Below are 16,060 nucleotides of genomic sequence, written 5' to 3'. Positions count from 1 at the left end.
TAAAGGATAGGAAGCCGTCGGCACCGCCCCAAGCCAGAGCTGAAGGAGCTTCGAGATAGGATCCGAGCTCGCCCGCCGGTGGTGAAGAAACGCAACCGAAGGGTACCTGCGCTCCACGACGACGCCCCCAAAAGGGTGACGACGCAACAGGCCGCCGCCGTCGAGGCCGAAGACACGGTCAAGGGTTTTCACCCGGAGCCCTGATGCGGGGAGAGATACCACAACGGCGCCCTCAAGAGGGACACAACACCCACAGGCATCGCCGCCGTTGGCGCCAAAGCGCTGAGCTTTCGCCCAAAGACACTCTCGAGCCACATCGAAGTACCACGGTCAAGTCCGCCGCCAACAAAACAGGCCTCCACACCATGATCTGGACGATTCCTCTGCCGAAGCAATGCCATCGTCAGAATCCCCGCCGCCTCGCTCCTCGCTGCCCGCACAGCCAAGGAGAAAGACCACCACCACCACAACGCCGCTTGCCGAAGAGCCGACACGCAGTCCACCTTCCAGGGCCGCCGCCCCGGCATCGCAGATCTCGCCGCCTCCAAGCCCCGCCTAGCCATCGGTCACCGCCCACCAGAGAAACAAGATGAAAGGGACCACCTTTATGCCCTTGGACGACCCCGTGCTCCTCCCGTCGACCATGGCCTACAAGACAACCATGGACCCGAGCCCTCAGATCGGCGGCAGCACCTGCGTGGCCGGATCTGGCAGGACCCGACCAGCCCACCCCTGGGCTTGGATGAAGGAGCCTACGCACCGGCGCGAGCGCAGAGGAGCACCACGCCCCCAGGGACGCGAGGAGGCCATCCCCGCAGCCGGTGGCACACCAACAGAGCAGGAAGGAGGAGGCCCGAGATCCATGCGGGGTGGAGCCGTCGCCGCCCAGCCGCGCCTCCGCCGCGACTAGCCGCCATCGCCGCGGCCAAACCCCGCCGCGCCGCCGTGAATTGACCGGATCCGCGTCGCCAAGCCGCGCCCTCGCGAGATCCAGCGCCCCGCGCCGCCAGAGCCACACGAGAGGGAGGGGAGGCCCCGCCACCGCCGACGCCGTGCGGGCTTCGCCCGACGGCGCTGTCCGACGGCGGCGAGGCAGGGGGGGGGGGGTGTCTTCATATATTTTTCCTTCCGTTATTATCCGTGTCTCCATATATTTTATCAACTTTTTTCAGACAATTCAGAAAGAAAAAGAAAATCCACGACATACCTTTCTAATCATGCAATCTTTAGCACCTTTGCCAGTGTTTTGAGGGCACATGTACTGTACATTCTTGATTGACGAGTACTTGTAAATTGCTGGATTCTTCCAACTAACCCAATATTATGATTATGAATCAATGAAGACTCATCGCCCATTCCACTACGAAGCACAGACTCATCATCTGCTGCTGTATAGGGTGGATGTTGGATCCCATCCTTACACCGGGCCCCTAATACTGATCTCCAATGTGGGAAAAAAACTTCTTATGGTGTATGTTGGATCCCGTCCTCCAGGTATTTTCTTTCTCACGGCCTAGATCAATAAAAATTAAGCATTGTGAAACACAAAACCATTAACTTTTCAGGATGATTAGCCAGAGAACTTGATTCACAATGCTCATTCATGATGTGATATTTAAGACACTCAATCATTATGATAAAGCAACTGAAGCCAATGTTCCGTACAGCTCGACTCCTGGCATTGCTTGGCATTTTACTTCCTATGCACGGTAGGATAAATCCATGCTAAATTAAGGAAATTTAGCATATCAATGATGAGTAATGTGTAATTTGCCTCATTTTTGTGCATGCATCAAGCCCAAAATACCTCTACGTGGAAGGAAAACAAGAGCCTAGGTGGTCTAGCACCGCCTAGTGCCTAGTAAGCTTTATGGCAAAAACAGAGCAATCATCATATCATTTTGCGGTTGCCCCTAGAGACTATTAAACCACAACATCCTCCACCGAATTTCTCACATGGAATGAATTCCAGATGTATTGATTTTGTATTTAGTAACACTAAAAGTGTGAAAAGATCGTGCTAGTTGCATATATTACTTTAATAATAATAATAATAATAATAATAATAAGCCAATTTCTCAAGATTCACAGTGGATGTTTCTTTCCAATCTACATTACCTTTTCCGTGTTAAAGATAAAAACTCATTGGTAAATCATAACGTTCGAATATATTTACCTTCCGCTCTGCAGCATGCAGATAAGGCATTTCTGTCAGCTCCTTGGTTCCATCCACATGCCCTGATGTCCATGACAAAAAGGTTATCAGGCCCCTATTCTGAAAAATTTAAAAACAATTACCTGAATAATCAGCCCACATACCTTTGCCATGTAAGCCCCTTAAAGAAACCTTGCAGTCATAAGGGCGGCTTCAGGAACCAAATTGAAGAATTGATTAAATGATCGGCAAACTAACAATGTATTTGTAATTTTGTAACTGTTATACTTGAGCAAAGCAAAAAGAGCAGTACAGGTTTCCAACGTTAATGCAGTCTCCTCCTGGGAAAAATCCAAATCCCTTCAGTATAGTTGAGACATGTTCAAGGACCTCCGTGTGTGACACCTGGGTGCCATTTAAGATGTTGTGTCAGCTAGAGGAAAAGGGAAAAGAGAAACTATAACATAAAAGTAATTTATATATTGATGATAGGGGAAATGGAAACTATATGATGAAGGACAATCATATAATCAAAGAAAAGAGATGACAGCAAGAAGGGTATGAGTGACACTTAACTATACAATATGAAACTGAAAGATATAGGACAGTTTGCATTCAAACTGAATAAAAGCTTCTATTTTATAAGGTACATATGCAAATGTATTTCAATTTACCTTAACTGTTATCACGGTTTTCTTAAAGTGGAAGCTCTGAGTTATATATTCAGGTTTTCCAACAATCGATTGCAATTAGATGCTTGAAAAGGAACAAGGCAGGACTTTCTATCACACTTGCGTATTTTAAATTGAACAGTATTATTTAAAAAATAAACTATGTAACTGCAATCAACTTCATAAAAATACATGGACAGAACTACTCATGGCCTTCTAACAGATTAACAAAAAAGTAGACTTCAAGGTCAAAGTCTTGAACTGCAACGAACAGGGTTCATCTTTGTGTTGAACTGAATCAAAACATCCCTAACACTAGAGGTGCTCCAGCTTCTGAAACAGTGTGGGTTACCACTAGGGAAACAAGACAAAGCTGAAGCTGCAGGAAACAAGACAAACCTATCATTTTACGCTGGCTACAGTAAACCGACGCACAGCAGTCATACAGATCAGTGCCCACCACAGAAATCATCGAGAGAATTACAAGCAGTAGCATAACATAATTCATGTTCACGATAGATATGGAATAAGTGAAGTATACAGTGAAAAGGCCGAGTGTCATTGTAACTGCAGTATACAGAAAGTTGTGGTACCTCTGAATGTGCCTGGATATATTTATCAAGAGCTTCACCAGCACAGGAAATTATATTAACAAGATGAAATACTTCTTCCATCTGCTTCCGTGCTTCACCATTATCACCGTTCCCGAAGCTTATCAAAGAAGTTTTTCTGAATATATGATACATGATAGTATTAAACCAATCATGCTTCCGTATCTGATTTTGGGCTGCCAGTAGTAAAACTGTAGCCTGAACAAGCTTTCCATTCATAATGTAGTTCCAGATCTCATGAACTAGATTATCTGTTTTTCCAGCAAGAAGCCTAACCGTATCGAGGAAGATCTTCTGCAAAAATAACAACAAAGCCTTTTAGTCTCAAGCAAGTCAGGCTAGGCTAGAGACAAAACCCGACATGAGCCACCAACAAAAAGATCTTCTGGGCCAATAAAAGGCGAAGGAACAAAAACCTTTCAGAGTTTGCATGGAAGCAATCAGCGGAATAAATGCCTATTTCATCACCTTTTTTCGTTTAATTAACCATATTCAATATGGACTAGGACCAATCTCCATGCGAAACAAAATATTGGCGAATACAATTCTATGATTCCATGTCCCTAAATTTTAAAATTAGAAAACAGTAAAAACATTTTTATTTTTCATGCTTGATAAAGTAGTAATGCTTTGTGTAGAGAAGGACAGAAACAAACCATCTCAGGTAGGCACAACAGATGAATGAGCTTGTATATATAATCCGGATGATACTGCATAGGAAGGAGGTTGTCCTCCAGATACTTATGCATGCAAGCATTCTCGATCGCGACATGGAGTGGGAGTAAATCCTGAATGACGGCATCGCCGACTGTGCGAACATTGGCTGAAGCACCATGGCGGAAGAGCAAAACTTGATCATGTTAACAGAGAAGCGTTCAGCAGCTCCATGGATTGGAAAGTATCCGTGCGGGTTCATGCAGTTGGGATTGGCATGGAGACCATGGAGCCGAGATGCCTTGCCCTGCAACACAACCTTTGCGCATTGCAAGGCATTATGGCTGACCATGCAGGTTAAGGTACCAGAGGTTATGCTCAAGTTCCATGCCATGGCCATAGGAGATTTTGCGAACAATCGGAGGAAGCACCGGACACTATCCTTTTCCAGTGCAAGCTCCAAACCGTCAATTATATTATAGAAGGCACTTTGCACAAACTAGATCGATCGATCCGTTCACAGTTGAAAGAAAGAGAAGAAAGGCAATCAGTTCTCCAAATGATAAGACACACATAATAAAGAAATCCTTTACTGACAAGCACTTTGTGACAAGAAAACATTTAGTTCTCAGCGGAATTAACTAAAATTCAGAGAGATAGAAAAGATATACTCCCTGCATTCACAAATGTAAGATATTTTAACTTTGTTGTGGATCGGATGTATATAGACACATTTTAGTGCATTTGTTCACTTATTTCGGACTGTATATAGTACATATTGAAATATCGAAAACATCTTATATGAGGGAGTAACTGATATGACAGAAGGATTTGTCAACTGAATGAATTCTGTAAAAGAGGATTAGAAGAGAAAAGCACCTCAGGAGTAGGGTCTGGGATGATTATATCATTAGGGCAGTACTTGGCCATGCAAGCAGCTCTTAGGTCCATCAACTGGAAGAGAGAACTAATGTCTTTAAAGAGACAGCTGGTACTAAGGAAGGAAATAAAACAGAAGCCAGACGAGAGGAAGATCATATTCATACATACAGATCGGTAGCGATCATACCTCATCTATCCTTTTCCAGTCGATGTTTTTTTGATGAGATTGAGCTGCTATGAAAATCCAAGATGGATCCCATGGACTCTCCGTGGTTGATCCATGTATACTGCCAGTGTAATGGTCTCCGTCAGCTGAAGCCTCCTTTGTATATCTTGTGTCTAATCGTGGAGTAATTTTCGATTGCATCATTTCTTCATCTGGGAACAGGAACAAGTTTGTTTATTTAATCTCGAATTACATAGACTTGATAAAACAATAATAATCATGGATGAAGGATACTAAAATGGAAAACATTGGTAATTTTCTCAACATATGGAGGCATGGTAACAAGCTTTAAAAAATGCCACATACTAGTTCATCTTAACAACTAGAAACTCTGGCACATTCAAAATATGAAAAAGGAGGCATGCATGCTAACAAACTAAAAAGAACGGTAAAATGGAGAATTAGCCGGTTAGATGGCATTTCAGCAGCTCCAAATTAATCTGAAGTTTGCAAACCAATATATGGCTACAGGTCTTAACTTTAAAACTAGCAGTAATTAAATAGATATGTATGTACTCTCTCCGTAAAGAAATATAAGAGCGTTTAGACCACTAATATTTCTTTATAGAGGGAGTAATATGGTTAGCTTGGTTTGTCTTAAAAACCCCACTGTGGCTATTCGTTGTAGTAGTTCTACTTAAGTAAGTTCTGTAATTTGGTTCAGCTACTGTTGCTTGTTCCCGAGCGCTGGAAAGAAGATATGCATGCTCTGTTGCCCCGTTTTTAATAAAATGGACCACGGGGAAACCCCTTTTCTTCAAAAGAAAAACAAATCTCACTTTTATATTTACTCCCTCTTTCCATCTATATAAGGCCTAATGTATTTTTAAGACAACCTTTGACTATTGACAAGATTAATAGTACATGATATGTATAATGTGAAAATTATATCATCGAAAGCTCCTTTCACATACAAATTTGACGGTATGCTTTGTGTAAGTTGCATGTCATATTTTATTGCTCTAACATTTGGTCAAAGTTAGCCTCGAAAAATGTGTTAGACCCTATATAGATGGAAGGAGGGAGTATGTAAAGATAGCTCGCTATTGATGCATAAATTTCATGAACTCAAGGTAAAAACAGGCAACAGCACACCGACTCCCCATGGTAATCAGAAGAAGAAATTAAGGGCCGCAATCATTTATTTTATTTTTGCGAATCAACGCAATCAAAATGTTACAAAAAAAAATGTTACCACAGTCGGATTCCGCCATGATCTCCTCTCCTCTCCTGGCTGGCTGGATATGATCAAGATCGAACTCTTCACCGGAACAGATCTCCAGACAATGGAAGGGGGTCGTCTCGTCGGAGGGCGGCGTGCGTGGCCGCGGGGTTCGCAACGGCGGCACGAGTAAATGGGAACTTCACCGGAACCGAACGGCGGCCAAGGATATGCGAGGCCTGGTTGAGTGAGGCCCGAAATGACACACCCGGACAGATGGGCCATCGGGCATCCCGGCGCTAATGGGATGGCCTGGCCCGTTCGGTTGGCAGTAATGGGCCGTAGGGCATCCCGGCAGGCACCCGTGCTCTTCCGCCCAAAACCCACCCAGGTCCGCTGTGCTTTCCCGGAGGCGACCATGGCGGCGGCGGCGGCGGCGGCGGGAAGTGATTTGGTGGTGGTTCGCCTGCCTTCTCCCTCGGAGGAGGACCCCCTGCACCATGATAAGAAGGTTCCCTCGACATCCCATATACTCGTATCGAATTTTCTTCTTCTTTTCCTCTGTAGGTCGTGGCTAGTTCAGTAACAAATTACGACCCCGGGAGCAGGACAAAATCAAAGGGCTTCTTTGACCTGCGTTAATTTTCTAGATATATATGAACTACTTATACAGGTGGATTAATGAAGTGTGGACTTGCGGCTCATAGTTTATTTAATTGGGCAGAAATGTTGTAAATTTCTGTATGTATGCGTGCCTCTGTCTCTGCGGTGACGATACTGCAATGTTGGCGAGCAATGGGAGTTTTCCTGTGGTGTTGGGATGTCAATCAATATTTGATAAATAAGTTAGGATGCATTTCTTTCTTCATTTTTGAGTTTTCATAAGTTTGGATTTGAGGTTTTAATTTTCATGTCAAACCTCTCTGTTTATATTCCATTTTTGTCTGTTTATAACCGTGCAAGTGCAAGTCCCTTGTGAGTTTGGATCTCTTTTTTTGTTTGAGCGATCTCAGTGTGGTCGGTCAGCTTGAATATTTTTCACCAAATCCATCTTTTCTACAAATGCAGAAATTATTGGAGGCTAGGAAACTATCCTGTTCATTTCAAGTCCCAATCTCTTCGTCCCCTGTTGACGCCTGCAAATTGCTTGACCAGATGATCCATGCTGCTAGGGTCGCTCATATGGATGAGGTAATTACATGTTGAGTTGCTTAATTCTGGTTATTGGCTTGCCGACATAACAACAACTAAAGGCACTTGAGCTTTTTTATTTGTTCTAACTTCTAACTTGCTTCTTACCAATTTGGTTGTGTTGATTTACTGCAGCTGGAGCTTTATTTTGCTGGGGGTGATGATTATGGCCCATTCTCTGCACGGAATGAACTTGAGTCCCTGAATCTGCTTCTCAAAACCGTCAACACATTGCTTGTAGCTGCCAATGATGGCACCAAGGGAGTATTGCAATTACTAGTGGATGAGATACTTGTTAGGCTCAGATCTGTGGGATTGACAGATAAGCATCAGATGGCACTTCAAACAGAGAACCATGAAACTGAGGATTCTCTTCTTAAATGGGGGGAGCAGCATGGTGTCAAAAGTAAACTGCAGATAGCATGTAAGTCTCCATAATTCTTCATTCCGTAATAATCTGGATCATGAACCCATTGAAAATTGAGAAGCTATCTAAGAATTTTCCACAAGAAAGTCTGGATGCTGTTCTTTCTGTATATAATTAATAAATTTTTATCTTTATATTAATCTTGTGACCATGAGGTAAAGCTGCTGCCTTGTGACCATGAGGTCACGGGTTCAAGTCCTGGAAACAGCCTCTTACAGAAATGTAGGGAAATGTTGCGTACAATGGACCCAAAGTGGTCGGACTCTTCCCCGGACCCTGCGCAAGTGGGAGCTACATGCACCAGGCTGTCCTTTTTATATTAATATTGTATTCATAAACTACAATTTCTTATAAAGCCAAAAAGAGATGACAATGTTTAGGTTAATAGAAACTTACTACAGTTTCATAAACAACCATATAATTCCAGTCAAAAAACAACAACCATATAATTGAGTTATAAGAATTAATGGATGTCACTGAAATGCTACATATAAGTTTGTGGTGCTTATTATACTAGAATTCAATGTTCATAGATTTGTTTGCCAGAATTCAGTTCTCCTAGCTGATTTATTTGCTCAATGTGACCTCCCTTGAATGAACAACCTATTGCTATGTTGATAGATTTCAGTGTTATACTGTTTCTTAACTGATTCTGGATATCTTAGTTTTTGAAGGAGCTGGGAGAGGAATGCTAGCTTCTGAAGATATAGGTGTGGGTGACATTGCTCTTGAAATTCCAGAGTCCCTTATCATATCTGAGGAACTTCTCTGCCAGTCTGATATGGTATGTTCATCATTAATCTCATGTCCACATTCCCTAAAACACCCACAGTTCCTCATTTGTGACAGCAAAAGCTCTGACTAGCTACCATGGAACCCTCTAGATTATTTCTTGATGTCTTGCTGCAGTTGGATGTTCAGCATGAAATGAATCTGGTTCTAATTAAAATTAATACATTTGCTTGGCATATTTTATCAAGTGAAATCTGAAGATTGTTTGTCCATTGCCGCCAAAGTTTGCTTTTTTGAGTTGATTTTCATTGCCTGAGTGTTTGAGTTCCTGGTTGTTCAATTATGAAGATTTTGCTATCTTTGTAGTTTCTTGCGTTGAAAGATGTGAATAGCATCACCACTGAAACTATGCTATTATTGTGGAGCATGAGAGAGCGGCATAATTCATCTTCAAAGTTTAAGATGTTCTTTGAGACACTTCCGTCAAATTTCAATACAGGTATTAGTAGTTAATTCTCATCCGTAAAGCGACTCCACACTTGTATACCGTGGGAGGCTAGGAGGCTGAAGTTTAAGGTTGTGCTAAGTTAAGAAATTATTTTATCATGTGCATCTACAGGCTTGAGTTTCGGAATTGATGCACTTGCTTCACTAGAAGGTACCCTGCTTTTTGATGAGTTAATGCAAGCTAGGCAGGTAATACCCTTGTGAATTGCTTTGTTAATTCTATGGGCTACTGTTCAGCTGGTAATGGTATGAAGCAATTTTTTGTTCTTTATTTCAGCATTTGCGCCAGCAGTACGATGAGTTATTTCCAGTGCTATCCACCAAGTTTCCCGAGATATTCAAACAAGACATATTCTCGTGGGACAATTTTCTGTGGGCATGTGAATTATGGTATTCTAACAGTATGATGGTTGTTTTAAGTAGCAGGAAATTAACAACTTGCTTGATTCCTGTTGCTGGACTGATGAACCACTCGGTTTGTAACTTTGTCCCTGAATTGGTTTGAAAGTTTTCTTTTATTTGTCTTCGAGTGACTTGTCATGTTTTATGCAGGTGACTCCACACATTCTTAACTATGGCCGAGTAGATCAAGCTACAAAGTCTTTGAAGTTCCCTTTGTCGAGACCTTGTGAAGCAGGGGCCCAATGTTTCCTCAGTTATGGGAAACATCCAGGGTCACATCTAATTACCTTCTATGGTTTCCTACCAAGAGAAGACAACCCTTACGATGTTATACCTTTGGGTAAGGTTTTGCCTAAGCATCATTTCTTAGATATATAGGCGGATCTGTAGATAGAGAGGTTGTAACTGCTTTCTCTTTGCCAATGTTATGATGGTTTCCCTGGATCTGTGACACTAATGACTAATTTATTTGACTTAAGTTGCTTAGCCTAGTGATCTTAACTTACTTTGGAAACACTACGGGACTTTGAATGCTTAGGGACTAGCCACAATTTAGTAGGCTCTGCTGCATTTTGGGCACTTTTTCCTTATCTGGGACTGAAAGTAAGTAAATATGCACAAGATTATATTACCGATGTTGAACTATGTGCAGATCTGGACACGTCTGTTCACGAGGAGGATGGCACCGCCCAGTCTGTGAGTACAAGTGTAACCACTCATATGGTTCGTGGGACATGGCTGTGCAGATCACAAGGACCTCCCACATATGGCCTGCCTCCGCCCTTGTTGTCTCATCTCCGTGCTGCTCTAAACTGTGAGCACAGCGAATCTACACCAGAGGCTGATGTAAGCATCTGTTTTCGGTTTCCTGAATGATGCGTGAAGCATGCCATGCGCTTGACAAATAACTGAGAGTGAGACCTTTCCTTTTCTGTTCTCAGATCAAGGAAGATGACAGGATGGTGCTGGAAACACTCATTAGCATATTTACTCCGATGCTTGAAGGGTTAGGCGAGGCAGACGACTACAACCGGTGCCACTTCATCGTGCTTAAACAGCCATATTTTGGACTCCCTCTGTAAACTTATATAAGATCTTTTAGATCAGTTATCTGAAAGATCTTATATTAGTTTACAGAGCGGGTATCTCCTTTTGTACTGGACATTAGCTTACGATTTATTTGGTTTGTTGCAGGGAGAGTGCGAGTTGGGATGTTGTGCTAGCGCTGGACTACAAGGATCTTCAGAGAAGGATAATTTCGTCCATTGTTACTTCTTGTGGCTCTGGATTGGCAATGCTTGATTCCTAGCTGGAAGCGTTTCTTTCACTGACTAAATAAGCGAAGGCCACACTGGAACCAGATGTAGGTTGGGAATCCCTTCCTTAGCTGACATGCGGATGGCGGTGAAGCTGTTGCACATAGGAAGTACTTAGTTGCAGGCAATTTACCCTGGTGGATCAGGATCCAAGGACTGGCACGCAAGACACATGAGCCTCATTACTAACTGAAGATGCTCCAGTTTAGGCATCAGTTTGATCCAGCAATCACGTGAGTGAATTTCAGGCATCAGTTTGTGGCTTGAAATTCAGGCTGGCTGTTCCAGATTGTTTAATTCGAACTTTATTTTGCTAGAAGAAAGCTACCTTTATCGTGACGGAGCGATGTTGCTGATCTATAAAGCTGACTGTTGAACTTGTTGATCAGAATGCTGCCTTATTTTTGACCTGGATATGGGTTATGCTAAATTGGTTCATACTAGTTCAGAGGTGGTACACCGATAGCTAACTGACACTGAATATATGTTTGTCGAACTGACCTCTCGACATTCCACCCCATGATCCAAACTCCAAACCAAACACCCAAACACGCTCTTAAACCTACAACCACAAAGCAGCATAACACGGCACGCTTGTCGGAGAGACAGTGGCACGCACCGGAGATATAACATCGGCAGCGAGAGCGTCGTCAACAGAGGCGGCCTGCAGATCATCTGCACCTCACGGTGCAGCAATGGCGGCTAGGGAGGCGTGCGTCCTTGATCGCGCCGTTCACTCCTTAGCAGCGGAGTATGGAGAGAAGCGCGCGCGAGACGCTTGCTGCACTATGAGGTGTCAATGTCTGTGTTTCGCAAAAGAAAAAAAAATAACTGAATCTCTATATTTTTGCGTACTCTTTTTTTTTAGATGTACATATTTTTGTGTACTCCTTGCAACGAAGATTTCCTCGTAAAAGAAAGAACCTTCCCATAAATAAAGAAAAAACTGGCTAAGAATAAGATAGAGCCAAGCCAAGTCCGTTCCAACTGCCAGTAGCACGGAAGACCTACTTCCGCCGCCCTAGACGGGGATCTGTGGGGCGATCATGGCGGATCATGCCAACAAACAACCAGCGACGGCTCACCACCACGGGCTCCCCGATGAGATCGTGATATGGGAGATCCTCGTCCGCCTGCCCCCCAAATCCCTCCTCCGCTGCCGCGTCGTCTGCCGTGCGTGGCGCCGCACCACCTCCGCCCGCGACTTCCTCCTCGCCCACCACGCCCAACAGCCCACCCTTCCCATCGCCTCCGGCTACGGTTACAGCGGCCCCTCCGTCAACCGAGACATCATCACCTTCGACCACCGGGCCGCCGATGCCCAGCTCCAGCACGTCACGAAGTTTGACGTCGGGAGGTTCTGTGTTCTCCGGGCCTCCTGCGACGGCCTCCTCCTCCTCTCCTGTAACACGATTGCTGCCTCCTGCTTCTACATCTGCAACCCGGCTACTCGTCAGTACACTCGCCTTCTGATGCTTTGTCACTTCAAGGTTTTGGGAATGTACCGGCACCGCCCTACTGCCGAGTACCAGATACTGTTGTATCATAAAGATGATAACATGGGGCTCCATCCAGTCGGCGAGGAACATGATCGCTACTACATCATTGCATTGGGCTCCGTCGAGCCGCCGAGGAACATCAGGTGTGCGCCGGGGGCCGAGCAAGTGTATTTACGTGGCGGGGAAGCTCTCATGTTTCGTGGCAACCTGCATTGGCACCTACGGCAACGTGAGACCGAAAGCAATATGATAGTGGTATTTGACACCACAACTGAGTTGTTCAAGCAAATGCATGCTCCAGCGGTCTTTCGGTACGCTAAACTGTTTGAGATGGATGGTGTGCTCGGCATGTTCAGTCATAATGATGTTGGTACTACCATCAATATCTGGGAATTGCAAGACTATGAAACCCAGGTCTGGACCTTCAAGTGCAAAATTGAATTACCGATCAACGAGATCAGTTTGCTATGTGGAAAACATGACAAGTATTGGTTTGCGGTGATCGTGCCTGGGGATGGCGACTTGCTTGTTCTAGTCCAATTCGCCGAGTGGCTACTTCAGGTTGACATGGATGGCAAGTTGGTCACTAGTTTCCATCAACCAGAACTCTTTGCTACTCAATTGCAGCTCAAACAAACTCTTGTCCCACATGCTTTCTTTTCCACACCAGAATACCAGATAGTTATGTGTGAATCCTCTGCCTTCCATCTGAAGGCTGTTGAGTGAGTTGGTGCTTCTTGACGTCGTACTCCCTCTGTCCTACTATAATATAAGATGTTATTATAACAAACATACTCATATATTGATTGAAATAACATCTTATTTTATGGGATGGGGGCCAGTAGTTGTTTGCATCCTTAAGACTTGCAAGGTGTATGAATCGGATCAACTATGAGCCTACTAGAATCTTTGTTGATGCATATAAAGTAATGATCAAGAAGCTCTCGCTATTTTGTGGCATCATATGCAATCAGACGAAAGTGACTCATGTGCATGTTGATTCTAAACTTACCAATTTCTTTTAATTTGCGTTGAAATATGTGCTAGCTATCTTGTTCTTTTAACTAGTGGTCTTTCTACTCACTATGTTCACAAATATAAGATGTTCTAAGTTTTCTGTGAATCGGATGTATATAGACATGTTTTAGTGTATTTGTTCACTCATTTCAATCTGTATGTAGTCCATATTGAAATATGCAAAATATCTTATACTCCCTCTGTCCTAAAATAAGTGTCTCAACTTTGTACTAGCTCTAGTACAAATTTGTACTAAGATCAAGACACTTATTTTGGGACGGAGGGAGTATTTGTGAATGGAGGGAGTACTTAGCAACCTAGTCATATGTTTATTTGTTAAGCTGAAAAACTGATTTTCCCTTTTTACCTAGGTTTTTTATTACCTGAGAGATTATCTATGGTGTTCTCAATAGTGCATTCTTAATAAAAGATTGAACTGAAGGAATTTATGTTTCCTCTAGTATTTATCGTATCTTAACATAAGATAAAGAATGGAAACCTGTACCGATAAGCCCAAGAACGGTTGATCAGGTCCCCCGCTGTGTTCCCCAGATTCACTGTACACCAGCCACTAATTCAGACAAATCACAACACGAGGTTTTCTTCCTTGCCGATCTTCAGACAAGGGAGCATCTACTGATCAATCCATTGCCACCAGATGTTTGTGCGAGCAGAAGAAGAAGAATGCACGGCTAAGTGTATGCTATATATTGGTCTATGCTATTGAAGACATAAAACATTAGCGAGAGTAAAACGCTCAAAGCTCCAGCACGCGTCCCTCATGTCACCTCCCACCAGGGGCGACCGGGGGAGAGAAACCCTAGCATTTCAGCAGCCACCACCTCCCCTCATCGTCCCCAGAGGCGGTCGTTGCGGAACCCCCGTGCCGCCGGTGAAGGGGACATAGGCCGGGACCCTGGCGCCTCGCAGCCGTGGCGTAGCGGGAGGGGCAGAGCTCGGTAGTGATCTGGAGCGGCGACATGTTCCACTATGGCTGCTCTTCGCGGCAGTGCGGCGTCTCTCCCGCGGCTTCGCGGGGACAGCGGTCTCTGTTGGGGGTGCTGCTCGATCTGTGGCACATGGATCCCCGAGCAGTGGCGGCAGCGCCCCTTTCGCCGGGGATGTTTGGCCAGGTGGTGGATCCTTGTGGAGGTGCCCCCGGGGCAGCGGATTGCAAGATCCCAAGCCCAGGTTCTTCACTAGAGATGTGTGTGCATGCCTAACCGCTGTGCTGCTAGACACCGTGGTGGTGCTGGCAGCCGGCTAGGCGGTGGCGTGGGTGCCTGCTGCCGTGATGCTTATGGTGGCGGTCCTCATGCTCTATTCGCTTCACGGTAACATCCTGCAAGATTGGTCCTCCTCGATCTGATCATCGACGTGTTTCGGAACTGCTGACAGAGTTCTTGCCTAGGATATCTAGATCTGACAGTTTCCAGTGTTGCGCATCGATATCAGCCTACGAGGTTCCACAAGGGTGCGGCGCGAAGCTTTGTCGTTTGTTGACACCATGAGACATATGTCGGTTTCTCAATTTTGATGGCGTAAACAGCGGTGAAGAAAGTCATGGTGGCTGAGATCGGAGTAACAGTTAGATGGACGGGGCTTTGGAGGCGACGGAGTCAGCCCGATGTTTCATAACTCTCCGAAGCAGCAGTCATAAGTGGGGGCGACAAGACTGGATGATTTCATTTTTTATGCTGCTCCTCGGGTGTCGAGTCCTCACTTTCAGGGTGAAAACCTAAGGTTTGGCATTCATTGGTTGTGCGTGACAATTGCCTTGCTGAAGGAGTTGTTTTTAGAGTTCGGACCTTCTCCGGGGAGAAAACATAAAATCTTGGATCGGAAAACGACGACGCTTGTGCACTGTTCCCTTCTTGAAGACGTTGCTTTTGAAGACTTTTTATGTTTTTCGGGTGTTATATTTGGTGGTGGTTGGTGTGTTGCTGCTGAGAGGAGTTGATCACTGCAGCATGACCTTTTTTTTCTTTTCTTTTTTTCTTCTTTATCTGTGTGCATTCTAAATATCTTTGCGACATCTTGTTGGTGCAGAGTCCGGGTGTAATTGGTATCTTCGTGATATTAATATATTCTATTTTTTTTAAAAAATTACTATTGCTATTGCTACCCCGACTTCATATGCAGCAGGGGAATCTATTGGCTTGAACTCTAATCAGCAGGATGTTCTCTCTCGGAAGTCAGCGCATGGGTAGAGGATGTCGTAGTGATTGCCCGTGTATAGAAGGGTCACGCTCACATGAGGTACTCCAGGGACATTGTAGATATCTTAAGCAGGCCCTCGAGAGTCGCTCCACTTTGAGGGGCACCTCAAGCGCTCCGCAGCCAGGGCCATCATTCATAACATGGTCCATGAACTGATGAGATGGAGTGACCCGCTGAAAGCACCACTCTTTGAAGAACAATGGGTCAGGTAAAATATCCCGGGCCAAACGGGCAGCTAACCTCCCGGTCATTGTAGGAGGCGATTTTAACTTGATCCGATCGGGTTCGGATAAGAACAACGGCATTGTGGACTGGGCTAGGGTGTCCCTTTTCAACAACGCAATTGCGGCAGCCTCGTTACGTGAGGCTGCTCGGACTGGGGCGAGAT

General features: G+C 44.6%; 2 protein-coding genes and 1 pseudogene across 2 annotated transcripts; 2 read left to right on the top strand and 1 right to left on the bottom strand.

Annotated features, from left to right (window-relative positions):
• Positions 1–2,109: 2,109 nt before the first annotated feature.
• On the bottom strand, positions 2,110–5,165 carry LOC125547182 (meiotic drive suppressor JIEYAO-like; annotated as a pseudogene).
• Positions 5,166–6,680: 1,515 nt separating this feature from the next.
• LOC125545933 (SET domain-containing protein) lies at positions 6,681–11,379 on the top strand. The gene is made up of 11 exons (XM_048709989.2): positions 6,681–6,872; positions 7,430–7,552; positions 7,688–7,976; positions 8,645–8,763; positions 9,078–9,210; positions 9,331–9,407; positions 9,496–9,693; positions 9,771–9,960; positions 10,273–10,466; positions 10,562–10,653; positions 10,815–11,379. Exons 1-11 carry the CDS (start codon positions 6,696–6,698, stop codon positions 10,927–10,929), a joined length of 1,707 nt encoding a protein of 568 aa, XP_048565946.2. The 5' UTR covers positions 6,681–6,695; the 3' UTR covers positions 10,930–11,379.
• A 603-nt stretch (positions 11,380–11,982) lies between these two features.
• On the top strand, positions 11,983–13,265 carry LOC147981459 (F-box protein At5g49610-like). The gene has a single exon (XM_087515977.1). It carries the CDS (start codon positions 11,983–11,985, stop codon positions 13,159–13,161), a length of 1,179 nt encoding a protein of 392 aa, XP_087372103.1. The 3' UTR covers positions 13,162–13,265.
• The last annotated feature ends 2,795 nt before the right edge of the window (positions 13,266–16,060 follow it).

This window comes from Triticum urartu, chromosome 3A (genome assembly GCF_056163025.1).
Source record: "Triticum urartu cultivar PI428250 chromosome 3A, HENAU_Tu73, whole genome shotgun sequence".
Classification (NCBI taxonomy): Eukaryota; Viridiplantae; Streptophyta; class Magnoliopsida; order Poales; family Poaceae; genus Triticum; species Triticum urartu.
Note: the sequence above shows the minus strand (reverse complement) of the source record. Positions and strands in the feature narration are given on the sequence as shown.

What these genes read in the sequence shown, in the direction of transcription:
- LOC125545933 (XM_048709989.2), top strand. Translation starts at nt 6,696, where the DNA reads ATGGGCCGTAGGGCATCCCGGCAGGCACCCGTGCTCTTCCGCCCAAAA. An exon ending in AATCTACACCAGAGGCTGAT is followed by an intron (nt 10,467 to 10,561) that starts GTAAGCATCTGT and finishes TTCTGTTCTCAG; the next exon opens with ATCAAGGAAGATGACAGGAT. An exon ending in GAGGCAGACGACTACAACCG is followed by an intron (nt 10,654 to 10,814) that starts GTGCCACTTCAT and finishes GGTTTGTTGCAG; the next exon opens with GGAGAGTGCGAGTTGGGATG.
- LOC147981459 (XM_087515977.1), top strand. Translation starts at nt 11,983, where the DNA reads ATGGCGGATCATGCCAACAAACAACCAGCGACGGCTCACCACCACGGG.